This window comes from Rattus norvegicus, chromosome 8 (assembly GCF_036323735.1).
Source record: "Rattus norvegicus strain BN/NHsdMcwi chromosome 8, GRCr8, whole genome shotgun sequence".
NCBI lineage: Eukaryota > Metazoa > Chordata > Mammalia > Rodentia > Muridae > Rattus > Rattus norvegicus.
In genome coordinates this window covers 47,550,997-47,567,317 of record NC_086026.1, presented here as the reverse complement: position 1 = coordinate 47,567,317, position 16,321 = coordinate 47,550,997, and the positions used below count along the sequence as shown (strand labels likewise).

Genomic DNA, 16,321 nt, shown 5'->3' with positions numbered 1-16,321 from the left:
CCCTGGATGCTGTTGGTTGGGAGGTTTTTAATGAGTATTTCTATTTCCTTATGGTATATGGGCTTGTGCAGAAAATTTACCCTCTCTTGATTTACCTTTGGTATGTGGTATCTGTCTAGAAACCCATCCATTTCATCTAGATTTTCCAATTTTTTGAGGATAGGCTTTCCAGTAGGGTCTGATGACTTCTTTTTAATACAATCCAACAACCTTGTTTTGTTTTTATGTCTCCCTCTTCTTTTTGATTTTGTTAATTTACATACTGCTGCAGGACACATTAGTTAGTTTGGCTACTGGTTTATCTATATTGTTGATTCTCTCCGAAAAAAAAAACAGTTTTAGGTTTTGTTAATTGTTTGTATTGTTCTCTATGTTTCTATTTGGTTGATTTCAGCACTGCATTTGACTATTTCCTGCCATCTACACCACTTACATGAGGTTTTTTGTTTTTGTTTTTGTTTTTTTTGTTGTTGTTGTTGTTGTTGTTCTAGAGTTCTCCTGTATAATATTCAGGTGCTAGTGTAACATCTCTCCATCTATACGATGGCACTCAATGCTCTGAATTTTCTTCTTAGCACTGCCTTCCTTGTGTCGAATCAATTAGGGTATTATAGATCAACATTTTATTTAAATACCAGAAAATTTTTAATTATCGTATTTCTTCCCTGACCTAGTTATCATTGAGTAGAGGGTTGTTCAGTTTCCATATGTGTGTATGTGGACTCTCTGTTGTTTTTTTTGTTATTCAAGATCAGCAACAGTTCGTGCTGGAACTATATCATCCCTAAATTTCATGACCTTGTAATTGCACACACACACACACACACACACACACACACACACACACACACACTTTAATGGCTCCATCCTTCCTACCTCCTTCATCATCTGGAAAGCTATTTATTTGAATATTGCTCTATACATTTCAATCCTATAAGGATATTTTCCATCAAGAAAACAAATAACAGGTGTAAGAGAGAATTCCTATCTACTATCTGTGTAGTCACTATGAAAATTAGTATGGAATCTTTCCCACTTATGATCTACAACACCACACTCTCACTGCTTCTCCACTTGGACTCTTCTACTCAGTTTTTTGGATCTCCATTGAAATAATTAGATAAGATAGATTATCATAGAGATTTTGTTGCAGTGAACAATGGTGCATTCAAAAGGGATGAGAGACAACAATGGCCACAGGGACCATTCTAAATCTGTGCATGAAAATGTAGATCAAAGGGTGAAAATAAACTATTGTCTCAATGTATTCCATGAAGGTTTTACACACACACACACACACACACACACACACACACACACACACACACACTGAAATATTACACAAGCATAACTAAAACTTGAGACTTTAGAAGGAGAATACCAAAAACAGATTTTGAGGTTAATAAACATGAACAAGTCTCAGAAAAATAAACATCACAGGTTTTCCATCCGGTATGGTTGAAAGCACATGAGCATAATGTTTAGTGTAACCAAGAAAGGAGAAGAATATGTACTGGCGATAAGTATGAAAAATCACAATTATTTCTATGTATATAGTGAGAAAGTCATTATTTTACATGCAAAATAAAATAAAATACAAACTTTTATGAATAATGTGTACCTATGTAACTTGGAATTCCTTGATACAGATACATTTTCACTATGAATTATTTATGAAAAGTTATATAATCATATTTATAAAGTAATTAGCTAAGTCCAAATAGCATTGCTGTTATACCCTTGTATTTAGGATGACAACTAGGATAGTTAGTTGCAATATTCCCATAATATGTTGTGTGTGTGTATGAGTATTTTGAAAATAGGTAATATAACCTAATTTCTATATAATAAATTAGATTTTTATTAAATCTTTAATATTAAAATTTTTTGTTGCCATACCACTATTTGTATGCTCGGTTTATTAGAACATGGAAAACATAGGTAGTTATTTCACTGGAAGAAAGATTTACTTCTCTAACAGGCAATAACTGCCAATAATTCTTCAGGAAGGGGTGGACCCTGATGATGTCCCCACCATCGGTATTGAGTGAAGATGTGCCAATTTTGTTCAATTCATGTTTAGTTTATCACAGTTTCTCTAAGTTCATGAATGCAATGGTTATATTCTTTCTCAAAGAAAACATTGCACATCACACCTCCCCCTATCTTTTGGGTCTAACACGCTTTCTTCACTCTCTTTCCTATTGCTTTCTGAGACTTGGGAGTGATATAGATGTTACATTTAGAGATGAACATTCAACTCTTACTGATTCTTTGTACTTTGTCCAGTATTATGGGTCTCTGCTTTAACTCTGCAATATACTACGAAGTTAAATTTTCTGTCTAAGTCAAGGAGAATCAAATTTCTGGATATAAGCATCTTTTTAAAAACTACAATTTACACCTTGCTCATTAGCAAAACAAATTTATTACATCTCCTCAAAATATGTGTGGGCAACATTTGCCATGGGCTATTATTAATCAGGGTTACATATACAATAACATGTAGAATTCCCTCTTGTTGACTGAACCTCAGAAATGTAATGAATGGTTATTTCTAGAACAGGAATGCTACTATTGGGATAATGAGCACATTGTGCCTGGCAGGAAGGTACTCCAGCTTCCAGGGTTCACAGATGAATAAAATTGTTGAAAATGTTTCTCTACCAGCATCCTACATGATATACTGTAGCATCACAACGTCTGGCCAAAAGAATAATAGGTTCTATCTCATATCTTTCTTAATTTCTCAGTGTCCTGTGACTAAAATGCATGGTACCTTTATCCATAGGATAATATTATCCAATCTTAGTTGTAAATTAAGATAATCCGTAATGCCTTTTATTGTACATCCTACCACAAGTCACAGGTATCATACAATTGCCAATCATATGTGATTTTCTGGGAGTAGTCCTATCCATTTCATCATGTTGTTTGAGCCAAGGTTTATATTGTTGTAGTAGAACATCATGAACAAAGGCCTCTTGAGAAGGAAAGGGTTACTTCAGCTTGTATCTTTATGATCCATCATCAAAAGAAGTCAGGACAGGCACTCCAAGATTTATCTGGCAGAGGTCATGAAAGGATACTGTTTGCTCATTTTCTTCCATGACTTGCCCACCCTATTTGTTACAGAACTCAAGGACACCTGCCCATGGTTGGTATTACCCTATCGTGTGTTAGGCCACCAATCATCAATCACAAATATGGTTCGTGTTCCTGTTTTATGGAGTCATTTTCTCAACTGAATTTCCCTGTCTCTTGATGTCCCTAGCCTATGTCAAAGTTATATAAAAAGTAACCAGCATAAAAGTTGCCTCCATTGAAACTTCCTTAAAGTTATATTTTGAACATATCATCCTGATTACTATACAAAGATACAGTGAAATTGTCAATATTTGAAAGGAATAGCAATAATTTAATCACTACAATTCTTTCAGATATAGAAATGCTTATTGTTACTAATTTTCTAGAAAGGAATAGATTCTCTTACTGAAAAATAATTGTCTACAAAGAAACCAGAGGTATGATGTCTTCATTCATTTACACTGCATGCCTTGGTCAATTATAATAATAATTTATTCATCTAGTCCCATGCATCTCATGGCAAATGAAGTACAACAGCAAAATAGACATTTTCTCAAAACTAAAAGTGTGTCTACCAAGGGATCTAGCTATGTCACTGCTGGGTCAGCAGCCAAAGAACAGATGATTTTTCAATTGTGAATATAAAGGAAAGAACCTATTGTTCTATAAAAACCAAAATGATTTTCCACTATTTTTAAACTTCCATTGCACATACATCAGAGATATGGCTCCATGATGTTATATTCACCCTTGAAAGTGGCTAATGTGTGAGAGTCCTATAATTTCCCTTTTACCATTAATGAAATAATGAATAATGACAATTGAAAATATCCTAAATAAAACATACAAGTAAGTATTCATGGAATTACATTAAAAACCCAGAAATTCTTTTTACAAATTTATTACCTCCTAGCCAATTTTATGTCTCTAATTAATTCTTTATAACATGTATGAAAAATGTACATCTCACTATTAGAAGTTGCTGATCCTTTCCAGTCAATTAATGTTCCTTTCAAAAAATTGTTTTCGTGTTTCTTCATCATCCTTTTTTGTGGTTAATTGTGCTTTCTTAACTAGCAGTCAGTAGAGTTGAGGTTTATAGGGAATATGCTTTGAAATAAATCTACCTTCTGATAATCTTGGACACACCAATATCATACTTTTTTTTTTTTTTTTTTGGAGCTGGGGACCGAACCCAGGGCCTTGCGCTTCTTAGGTAAGCGCTCTACCACTGAGCTAAATCCCCAGCCCCACCAATATCATACTTATTTATGGACAGTACAGCTGAGGTGCATCTCAAAATCTGTGAATCAGCATGTCTTCAGTGGGATTCCCAAGTTTCCCTTTCTCAATAGTTCAAAACTGCTGATCCTTCTGCTGCTTTCATGAGTATCACATTTAGGGAAATCTTTTCCTGGATCCCTGAAACGTGCCTCAGACTATGGGATCAGGTCAGTGTCGTGAGCATTGGTATTATCTCTATTTTCTGAAGTGGATTGTGTTTTTCAGTTGATTTGAAAGTATATTTGCAGAGTATTTTAAGTATTGCTACTAATCTCACAGGATACACACTCAGTTAAGCTGGTTTTTCTATGAATTCCAATATTACTCCCTGTGGTAGGTAATAAAAAAGAAAGATATTGACAAGTCTTTATGGCAGCGGAGGGGATCTGACATCTTTTGCATTCTGTACATAAGCATTAACAATGGAAGAGAAATGTAACGAAACAGAAACGCTTAATTGTGTAAGATAATATTTACAAAATTATGAATAGACACTATGTTAGCAGGTCTACCTCTAAGTGGTAGTGAGTGGAACTGAAAACATATGTCTGTATAATAAACTTGGTTCTTATAAATATGTGTATTTTAGAGCATTATTCATGAGTAACTACCTATTGGTTTTATAATTTTATTACAATTTTTCATAAACATTATGTTCATAATTTTTCCACTCACCCATCTCTTTCCAGATCCTCTCACCTCTGTATCTATTCAACTTCATGTTTCTCAAGCAGAGACAAAAACAGAGAGAATATGTATAAAATAATGCCAAATCTGAAAGAAATAAAATTAACATCCTCCAAAAAACTCTCACAAAACAAACAAGCCAAAACCAAATAAAATATGTGGGTTGTTTTGTATAAACTTAACAGGTATATATTAACTACTGAGTGGAGAAACAAAATGTTATACATCTCTACTTCATAATATATTTATTTGTAAGTAGGAATAAAGCACAGACTCATAATAAAGTTTGGATGAATCACAAATATATATATATATATGCAATCAGAAAGAATAGTATACTATTCAGATTTATTTAGTGAATAGTCTAGAATAGAAAAATACACATCTATAAAACTTCCAATGCATACTTTACAAAGGGATCCATGACTACATAGAGTTCTCAAATACGCAAATGAGTGAAACATAGAAATCAATGTAAGACCCAGACAATGCAGGAACACATGTCAAAAACAACACATTAGCAAAGAGGAAACCTTAACATAGAAATGAAGATAGAAATCAATACACTGAAAAGAACCAAAGAGAAGGTGTGAATCAGTCATTGAAATAGAAACCACAGCATAAAGCATTGTCAGCAGAGCTATAGAACGTTCTGAAAGCCTTGCAATATCTTTTAGTAAGAAATGAGCGGTTTATTTCCAGGAAACCAGAAAAAGGAATAATACTTGAAATGTAAGTAAAAAATCTTAAAAAAGAATATACTAATTTTTAAAACAAAAACAAAAAAGTATAAAATAAAGTTCAAGTTTTTCCAAAAGTGAAAGAAAGAAAGAAAGAAAGAAAGAAAGAAAGAAAGAAAGAAAGGAAGGAAGGAAGAAGGGAAGGAAGGAAGGGAGGAAGGAAGGAAAGAAGAAAGAAAGAAAGAAAGACAGAAAGAAAAAAGAAAGAAAGAAAGAAAGAAGAAAGAAAGAAAAGAAAAGAGAAAGAAATGAATGCCAGGATCAAATATCAGCCAATCATTTCCAGGTTGCACTGTCAAAATATGTAATCTCCTACACAAAAAGAGAGATATCAACTTGTTTTCTAACCAAGAGTATGATGGAGAAAATAAAACAAAGGAATGATCTTTGAATTAGCATTTAATTGAGCAAGAATCCACAGTCAAATTCGAAAAGAGACTGCTTATACCAATTTTGTCTTAGTGAAAAGTTATTTTAATAATGCAGGAGATTGAGTCCATATTAAAAGGTGATAGACATGATATCAAGTCTAATAGACTACCCTGGACTTTTTATTTTATTTAACGAGCATTTTTACACGAAGTATATCTAATCTCATTAAACTCTTTAATCTTGATCTCTCTCTCTTTCTCTCTCTCTCTCTCTCTCTCTCTCTCTCTATATATATATATATATATATATATATATATATATATCCTTATAATAACATTATGGCTAAAGTGTTTAAAAGTGGTTCTGAGTTCTATATTTATATAGAAATTTTTGTAATTTGTAAAGAAACAAATGAATTAGAACAAAGGAATTTAAAAAATAATTAAACAGCATTGTCAAATATGATACTAATGATAATAAATAAACATTTTTATTTTATTTAAACACTGGCACATTATTTTTTCAGAACAAATTCTAGAATAGCAATTTTAAAAAGCCTTCAATTAATAATAACTATCTTTAAACATTGAAATACTGAAAGTACACATGACAGCCATGGGGAAATAAAAGACTTATGCCAAAAATATGGAAGCAAAAACAGAAATGACTACACTGTGATGACAAAGAAAGGGAGTGAAACAGGGACTACACCAAGAAAAACTGACATTTGTCACAATTGTCATACGGATAAAAAGTTTACCTCTAAAGCTTTTTCCTGCTCAAAGTTTTTCTCAGGGCAAGTTTAACATCTTTGTTTCTCAAGCTGTAGATTAAAGGGTTCATCATGGGGACCACAATGGTATAGAAGACAGAAGACACTTTCCCCTCATTCAAAGATCCAGCTGAGGAGGGCTTTAGGTACATAAATGCACCTGACCCATAAAACAGGGAAACAGCAATTATATGGGAGCTGCAGGTGTTGAAGGCTTTAGATCTGCCCACATTTGATTTTATTTGGAGGATATTAGAGAGGATGAAGCCGTAAGAAATAAAGATGATAATACTGGGTACAGTGATATCTTTCCCCCCTACAATGAAAATCTCTACCTCGTTTACATAGGTGCTTGTGCAGGAGAGCTGCATCAAAGGCAGAAGATCACAGAAGTAGTGGTTGATGGTGTTCCCATCACAGAAGGTCAGTCTCAGGATGCATCCAGTATGGATCATGGCATCAGAGAATCCCATCAAATATGAACCAAGCATAAGATAAGAACAGACTTTAGGGGACATGGCAACATTATACATGAGTGGATTGCAAATAGCCACATAGCGATCATAGGCCATTGCTGTCAGGACATAGCATTCAGAGATGGCAAAAAAACAGAAGAAGTAGAGTTGAGTCATACAGCCTGCAAAACCAATAATATTCTCCTTTAGTACAAAGTTCATCAGCATTTTGGGTGAATAACAGAGGTCTATGAAAGACAAGTTAAAGAGGAAAAAGTACATAGGGGTGTGAAGGTGAGAGTTCAGCACAGTTAGAAGGATCAAGGTCAAGTTCCCAAAGGCAGTGATCATATACATAACTAGGAAAACTGAGAACAGGGGTATTTGGAGGTCAGAGTTATCTGTTAATCCCAAGAGAACGAATTCTGTTACCACAGAGCCATTTGTCAGGACCATTCTTCTGTAGTAGAATCTGTGGAGATAAAAAGGAAAAAGTGAAAGTAAAGTGGAACAGAGAATTTACAACTGACGTTTTTCCATACATGTGACACATATGCTGGGAAGGCCTATACATGACTTTCCTGCTTTCTGGAGTACATCAGAGACTAAGTCAAGAAATCTTAATCAAGGCTAAATCAATTCAATTATAAAATATGATTCAGTTCTGGAGTCCCTGTGCTCCACATGTTAACAATACTTAACAATGCTCTGAGATTATATATATATATATATATATATATATATATATATATATATATATATGTATATATATATGTATATGAGTCTGAACAAATTACATCTTAAAATTGTCTACTCACTTTATGTAAGTTATATTCACACCAAACACAAAAGGATACTCTATGTTGGGGGAATAATATGTGAATTGGCTTCATTTTGGGCATCTCACAATGAAAATATTGTTCAAAATAAGTTGTAAATCTTATATGATTTATATCAGTTTTAGGGGATGTCTCAAGAAAGGTCTTACATAAAACTTATACATTAACATAGACTCCAAAATATACATATAAATAGCATAGGCTGAGAAAGTTGTGCATATGTGTCTGTATGTACATGTATGTATGGTATGCATATTTGTGAAAAGGAAGATAACACGAATGAAAACATAGGATAGGATTTTTATAGACATGTTTGAAAGTAGGAAGAGGAAGCAGAAAATGATGTAGTTATTTCAATCTCAGAAAATGGTAGAAATCGTTTTATAAACTTATCATAGGATAGAAAACAGAGGGTTTTTTTTTTTGTATATCTTCTTGCTATACTAAAGGATGATATCACCCCACAAGTCTACGTTTCTAGTATTTCAAGAATCTGAAGCACCAAACTAATTTCTCATATTGCTTGGAAATATTTATAAAAGGCTAATCATAAAGTTTAGAGTGATTCCTTAATCCTTTAATGAGCTATGTAAAAAAAAATAGCTTTTCTCATCATCACTCGAACTGTAGGAGACACCAAAAATTTTATTTAGCTACTTCTATACTGCACTGCACTTACCTGTGAATCCCCAGTCAAATCTTCCTCAGACTCTTCCTAGAACACAGATTGCAGTTATAAAACAGAAATGAGACACTTTTTAACTTACTGGGCCATGATATAACTTTATGAACTTAGGGACCAAGGTATTACCTTCTCTTTAGGGACTAATGTGTCATTTGTCCTTAGGCTAATATTGAACTCCCACTGACCTCATCACTTAAGGGAAATCGTTGTTTTGGATCCTCTTGGTTTTGTTTATGAATGTCTTTTGCCTGTTTGTTTCTCTGTTTGCCTGTTTGTTTGTTTGCTTCTTTCTTTCTTTCTTTCTTTCTTTCTTTCTTTCTTTCTTTCTTTCTTTCTTTTTTTCCTTATTTCTTTAACATTCCAAATTTTATTTCCCTCCTGGTCCACCCTCTGATTGCTTCACATCCCACATCTCCTAGTTTCCCTGCTGTATCTATGAAGACAGCCCCTACCACAGACCCAAACAGACCTCTAAACTCCCTAGGGCCTCCAGTCTCTTGAGGGTTAGGTGCATCTTCTCTCACTGAACACAGAGTAGGCAGTCCTCTACTGTATATGTGTTTGCATCCTCATATGAACTGGTGTATTCTGCCTGTTTGATGATCCAGTGTTTGAGAGATCTCAGGGGTCAATGATGATTGACACTGTTAGTACTCCTATAGGGTTGCCCTCCACACTTTCTTCTAGCTTTTCCCTTGTTCCAGGACAGGGGACAGCAGCATCTGTTCATTTCTTGGTTGCACATATCTGCATCTGACTCTTTCGGCTGCTTGTGAGGTCTTTCACAAGCAGTCATGGTAGGTTCCTTTTCATGAGTGTTCCATGGCCTCAATAATAGTGTCAGGCCTTGGTGCCTCGCCTTGAGCTGGATCCCACTCTGGGCTGTCACTGGGCCATCTTTTCCTCAGGCTCTTCTCCATTTCCATCCCAGATGTTCTTTCAGTCAGGAAGAATTATGGGTCAGGGTTTAGACTGTGGGATAGCAACCCCATCCCTCACTTTAATGCCCTGATTTGGGGCTGGACCTGGGGTCTGTAATATGTCACCTGCTTGGGTATTTTGTCTAGGATACCCTCCCTTTTGAGTCCTGGAGTCTCTCACCTCCTAGGTCTCTGGTACTTTATAGAAGGTCCTGCCAATCTCCTACCTCCAAAGGTTGCCTGTTTCCATTCTTTCTGCTGGCCCTCAGGGCTTCAGTCTTTTTACTCATCTAATACCTAAAATTAGGTAAAAGACAAGGATGCCCACTCTCCCCATATCTATTACATATAATACTCCATGTGCTATATAAAACAGAAACAGATCAAGGGGATTCAAATTGCAAACAAGAAATAAAGGTACAACTATTTGCAGATTATATGATCGTATACATATGTGACCCCATATATTTGGTGATGACAACTAGGATAGACAATTAGTTGCAATATTTCTATAGTATGTTGTGTGTGTATGAATATTTTGAAAATAGGTAATATAACCTGATTTCTATACAATAAATTAAATTTTTTAAATTTTTTTTCGGAGCTGGTGACCAAACCCAGGGCCTTGCGCTTGCTAGGCAAGTGCTCTACCACTGAGCTAAATCCCTATCCCTTTATTAAATATTTAATATTAAAATTTTAGTATAACCATATTACTATTTGTATGCTCTGTTTAATAGAACATGGAAAGTACCAGTGGCTATTATACTGTAAGAAACTACTGCTTCTCTAGTAGGTAATAACTGCCAATAATTCTTCAGAAAGGGGTGGACCTTGATGATTTCCCCACCATCGGTATTGAGTGATGATTGGCAAATCCAGTTCAACTCATTTTAGGTTACCCCAGTTACTATAACTTCATTTATGAAATGGTTATATCCTTTCTCAAAGAAAACATTTCACATCATTCCTCCCCCTATCTTTTGCTCTCACATGCTTTCTTCACTCTCTTCTTGATGCTTTTTGAGACATGGGAGTGATGGAGACGTTGCATTTAGAAATGAACATGCAATTCTTACTGATTCTCGTACTTTGTCCAGTTTTATGAGTCTCTGCTTTAATTCTGCCATACACGACTAAAAAGCTTTTATCTAAATCTAGGAAAATCTAATTTCTGGATTTAAGCATCTTTCTAAAAGCTGCAATTTATACCTCGCTCATTAGCAAAACACATTTATTACATCCACTGCCATGGTGAGTGGGAAACACTTGCCATGGGCTATTGATCAGGCTTATACATACAGTACCATGCAGAGTTCCCTCTTGTTGACTGAACCTCAGAAATATAATCAATGTTTATTTCTAGGACAGTCATGCTACTCTTGGGATAATGAGCACATGGTGCCTGGCAGGAAGGTATTCCAGCTTCCAGGGTTCATAGATGGATAAAATTGTTGAAAGTGTTTCTCTACCAGCATCCTGCATGATATATTCTAGCATCACAAAAACTAGCCGAAAATATAACAACTTCTAGCTCATATCTAGCTTGATTTCTCAGTGTCCTGTGATTAAAATGCATGGTGCCTTATCCATAGGATATCATTATCCAATATTTGTTGTAAATTAAGAGAATCAGTAATGCCTTTTATTGTACATCCAACCACAAGTCACGAGGTACTATACAATTGCCAATCATATGTGATTTTCTGGGAGCAATGCAGTCTAATTCTGCATGTTGTTTTAGCTGAAGTTTCTATTGTGGTAGAACATCATGAACAAAGGCCTCTTGAGAAGGAAAGGGTTACTTCAGCTTGAATATTTATGATCCATCATCAAAAGGAGTCAGGACAGGAACTCCTGTATTTACCTGGCAGAGGCCGTAAAAGGACACTGCTTAGAGGCTTACTTCCATGAATTGCCCACCCTACTTGTTATAAATCTCAAGGTCACCTGTCCATGTGTGGCATTTCCCCATAGTGGGCTAGGTCACCAATCGTCAATCACAAATATGGTCCTTGGTCCAGTTTTATGGAGTCATTTTCTCAACTGAGGTTTCTTGTTTCTTGATGTCCCTGGCCTACATCAACATTATATAAAAAAAGTAGCCAGCATAAAAGTTGTCTCCGTTGAAACTTCTTTTAAATTATATTTTTGAACATATCATCCTGTTTAGTATACAAAGTTAGAGTGAAATTGTCAATATTTGAATGGAGTTCAATAATTTAATCACTATAATTCCTTCAGATACAGTAATGCTTATCTTTAATAGTTTTCTACAAAGGTATAGTCTCTCTTCATGACAAATAATGGTCCATCAATAAACCAGAGGTATGATGTCTTCATTCATTTAACTGCATGCCTCTGTCAAATATAATAATAATTCGTTCATCTAGTCCCATGCATCTCATGGGAAAAGAAGTAGAACAGCAAAAGTAAAACTATGTCTACCAAGGGATCCACCTATCTCACTTCTGGGCAAGCAGCCAAAGTAGAGATGATTTTTCAATTGTAAAATATAAAAGAAAGAACTTACTATTCTAATAAAAACAAAGTGATTTCCATTATTTTTTTTAATTTTTTTTCTCTCTCTTTTTTTTTTTATTAACTTGAGTATTTCTTATATACATTTCAAGTGTTATTCCCTTTCCCGGTTTCCGGGCAAACATCCCCCTCCCCCCTCCCCTTCCTTATGGGTGTTCCCCTCCCAACTCTCCCCCCATTGCCGCCCTCCCCCCATAGTCTAGTTCACTGGGGGTTCAGACTTAGCAGGACCCAGGGCTTCCCCTTCCACTGGTGCTCTTACTAGGATATTCATTGCTACCTATGGGGTCAGAGTCCAGGGTCAGTCCATGTATAGTATTTAGGTAGTGGCTTAGTCCCTGGAAGCTCTGGTTGCTTGACATTGTTGTACTTTTGGGGTCTCGAGCCCCTTCAAGCTCTTTCAGTTCTTTCTCTGATTCCTTCAACGAGGGACTTATTCTCAGTTCAGTGGTTTGCTGCTGGCATTCGCCTCTGTATTTGCTGTATTCTGGCTGTGTCTCTCAGGAGCGATCTACATCCGGCTCCTGTCGGTCTGCACTTCTTTGCTTCATCCATCTTGTCTAATTGGGTGGCTGTATATGTATGGGCCACATGTGGGGCAGGCTCTTTTAAAATGGCATTGCACATATATCAGAGATATTGTCTGATGTGAATGGTTCCATGATGTTATCTTTACTCTTGAAAATGGCTAATTTGAGAGAGTCCTGTGATTTCCCTTTTACCATTAACTAAAAATGGAATAAGGATATACTCTTTGAAAATTTCCTAGACAAAACAGACAAGCAAGTATACATAAAATTACACCAAAACCTCAGAAATTCTTTTTACCAATTTTATTACCTCCTAGCCAATTTTATCAGTCCAAAATTAATTCTTAATAACTTGTATGAAAAATGTATGTCTCACTATTAGAAGTGGCTGATCCCTACCAAGCAATTAATATTCCTCTCAAAAATTGTTTCCTGTTTCCTCATCATCCTCTTTTGGGAGTGACAGAGCTTTTATAACTAGCAGTGTGTAGAGTTGGTATTCACAGGGGAGATGCTTGGAAAGAACTCTACCTTCTGTTGATCTTGAACACACACCAAAATCATACTTATTCATGGACAGTACAGATGAGATGCCTCTCAAAGTCTGTGCATCAGCATGTCTTTAGTGGGTTTCCCACATTTTCTTTCAAAATGGTTCAAAATTGCTATCCCTATGAATGCTGCTTCCATGAGTATAACGTTTAGGGAAGTATTTTCCTGATACCCTGAAAGGTGCCACAGACCATGGGTTCGGATCAATGGCTTGAGTATTATCAGAAAATCTCTATTTTCTGAGGTGGACTGTGTTTTGCAGTTGATTCAAAAATATATTTGCAGACTATTTTATGTATTGCTGCTAGCCTCACGGGATACACACTTCATCTTAAGCTGGTGTTTCTATAAATTCCAACATCACACCCTGCTCTGGGTAATATGAAAGATGGAAAATAATAAGTGTTTATGGCAGTGGCCGGGATCTGACATCTTTCGAATGTTGCTTATAAACATAAACATTGGAACAGAAGTGTGATAACACAGAAATGCCTAATAGTCTAAGATAACAGTTTACAAAATTAGAAACAGTCACTGGGTTAGCAGTTCTACCTCTACATGGTAGTGTGTAGGTTGATGTCATAATGCAGGGGAAGGCCGGTACAGGATGGAACAGGCCTGCCACTGGATGAGAAGAAAGGATGGGTGGGAGAAAAGTTTAAGAACTGAGAGAGACCAAGAGTGAGGAGGGTGGAGCTAAGAGAATATGACTGCAGATTTTAAGATTCTTCTCTAAGCATAGTTACAGTTTGTTATAACTATTTTTAAGGGATGATTTTGTGTTATGGAGAGAGGCAAATTATATCTTATCAGTTGGATGAGAGGATATTGTATGCTGTGTTCTTTCATGAGGTGACTTGAATTCAAGAGAATGTATTACAGCAGGATGCACTGGGCCCACCATGGAACTGGAATGCATATGCCTGACATGGTAACAACCCACCCTGTGAACTAGATGGGTAGAGAGATTGCTGCCTAAGTCAGAGAGCACATGTGGGAAGCCTGGAGCCGCTGAGATAAGTTAGCTCTAGTTCCAAGGGCCTGAAGGAGCTGGAACTAGTGAGAGCTCAACCTCCAGGGTATGTGCCTGAGAACTGGTCCTGTTGTTTTTTATTTTTCCCTAAACAGTAGTGAGTGGAATTGAAAATATATGTCTATACAATAAACTTGATTCTAATATATAAGTGTATTTTTAGAACATTATTCTTAAGTAACTACCTACTGATTTTAAACTTTTATTAAATTTTTTCAAACACACTATTTTCCTAATTTTTCGACGTCCCCCAACTCTTTCCAGATCCTCCCACCTCTTTTCATTTTAGCTTCACGTTCATTCTCAATCAGAGACAAAAACTTCTAAAACACTTTCAATAAAATAAAGAATGTCATATCAAAAAAATAAAGTTAAATATCCTCCAAACAACTCTCAAACAAACAAAATCAAAATTAAATATTTGGTTTGTTTTGTATAAACTTAACAGGTATATATTGACTACTGAGTACATAAACAAAATGGTCTATATCCCTTCTTCAGAATATGTTTAGCTATAAGAAGTAATAAAGCACAGACTCATTCTAAAGTTTGGATGAATCTCACAAATATATATATATATATATGTACATATATATATGCAATCAGAAAAAAACGATATAGTATTCAGATATATATTATGAATTATCTAGAATAGAGAAATGCATAGATATAAAAAAGATTCCAAGACATACTTTACAAAGGCATCAATGACCACATAAAGGACTCAAATACACCTAGGAGTCAAACGTAGAAATCAATTTAGGACCCAGACAACTCAGGAACACATTTCAAAGATAACAGAAAAGCATAGAGAAAAATCTTAGCAAGAAAATCAAGACACTGAAAAGAAGCAAGGAGAAGCTATCAATCAGTCATTCAAATAGAAACCAGAGCATAAAGGAGTGGCAGCAGAGCAGTAAAACATTTGAAAGCATTGCAATATTTTTAAAATGAAATACCAAAATTCGGTCAATCATTTCCTGCTGCACTGGCAAAATATGCATCCTGCTACTCAAAAAGAAAGATGTCATCTTGTTTTCTATCCAAAAAGGAATATGATCAAGAAAAGAATACAAAGAAATGATGTTTGAATTAGAATTATATTGAGGAAGAATTCACAGGCAAATTCCAAAAGGGACTTGTTATCCCAATATTATCTTAGTCAGATGATCTTTTTAAAATGCAGTAGATTGTGTCCATACTAAAAAGTGCTAGGCTTAAATTCAAGACTAATAGATTATTTTGGACTTTTTATTTAATGAGCACTTTTACACTAAGGTCTCTAATATCATTAAACTCTACAATCTTGCATATATGTTTGTGTGTGTGTGTGTATGTGTGTGTGCGTGTGACATTATTTATATATATATATATATGTATGTGTGTATGACATATCCTTCATATCCTTCCAATATTAATATGACTAATGTGACTAAAGGTGGTTTTGAGTTGCATTTTTAACCAATAAAGAAACTACTAAATCAGAACAAAGTAATTTCAATGAGAAAGATTTAAACACCATTGTCAAATATGATATTGACTAAACATTTTTATCTTATTTAATCACCGGAAGACTATATTTTCAAAAAAAACTCTAGAACAACAATTTTACAAAGCCTTTAATTAATAATGACTAGTTTTAAACATTTAGATACTGAAAGTACATATGACAATAGTGTGGAAATAAAAACAACTTATGCCAAAAATATGAAGATAAACACATAAATTACCACACTGTGATGAAAACTTAAGGGAGTGAAGAAGGGATTACCCCAAGAAAATCTTACATATGTCAAAATTGTCATGAAGATAATAAGATTAGTA

The 16,321-nt window shown here is 35.0% G+C and overlaps 1 protein-coding gene across 1 annotated transcript; it reads right to left on the bottom strand.

Moving 5' to 3' along the window:
• Positions 1–6,932: 6,932 nt before the first annotated feature.
• On the bottom strand, positions 6,933–7,853 carry Or8b46c (olfactory receptor family 8 subfamily B member 46C). The gene has a single exon (NM_001000807.1). The coding sequence runs from the start codon at positions 7,851–7,853 to the stop codon at positions 6,933–6,935; it is 921 nt and encodes a 306-aa protein (NP_001000807.1).
• Between the last annotated feature and the right edge of the window lie 8,468 nt (positions 7,854–16,321).

Coding starts and splice junctions, on each gene's coding strand:
- Or8b46c (NM_001000807.1), bottom strand. CDS start 7,853: ATGGTCCTGACAAATGGCTCTGTGGTAACAGAATTCGTTCTCTTGGGA.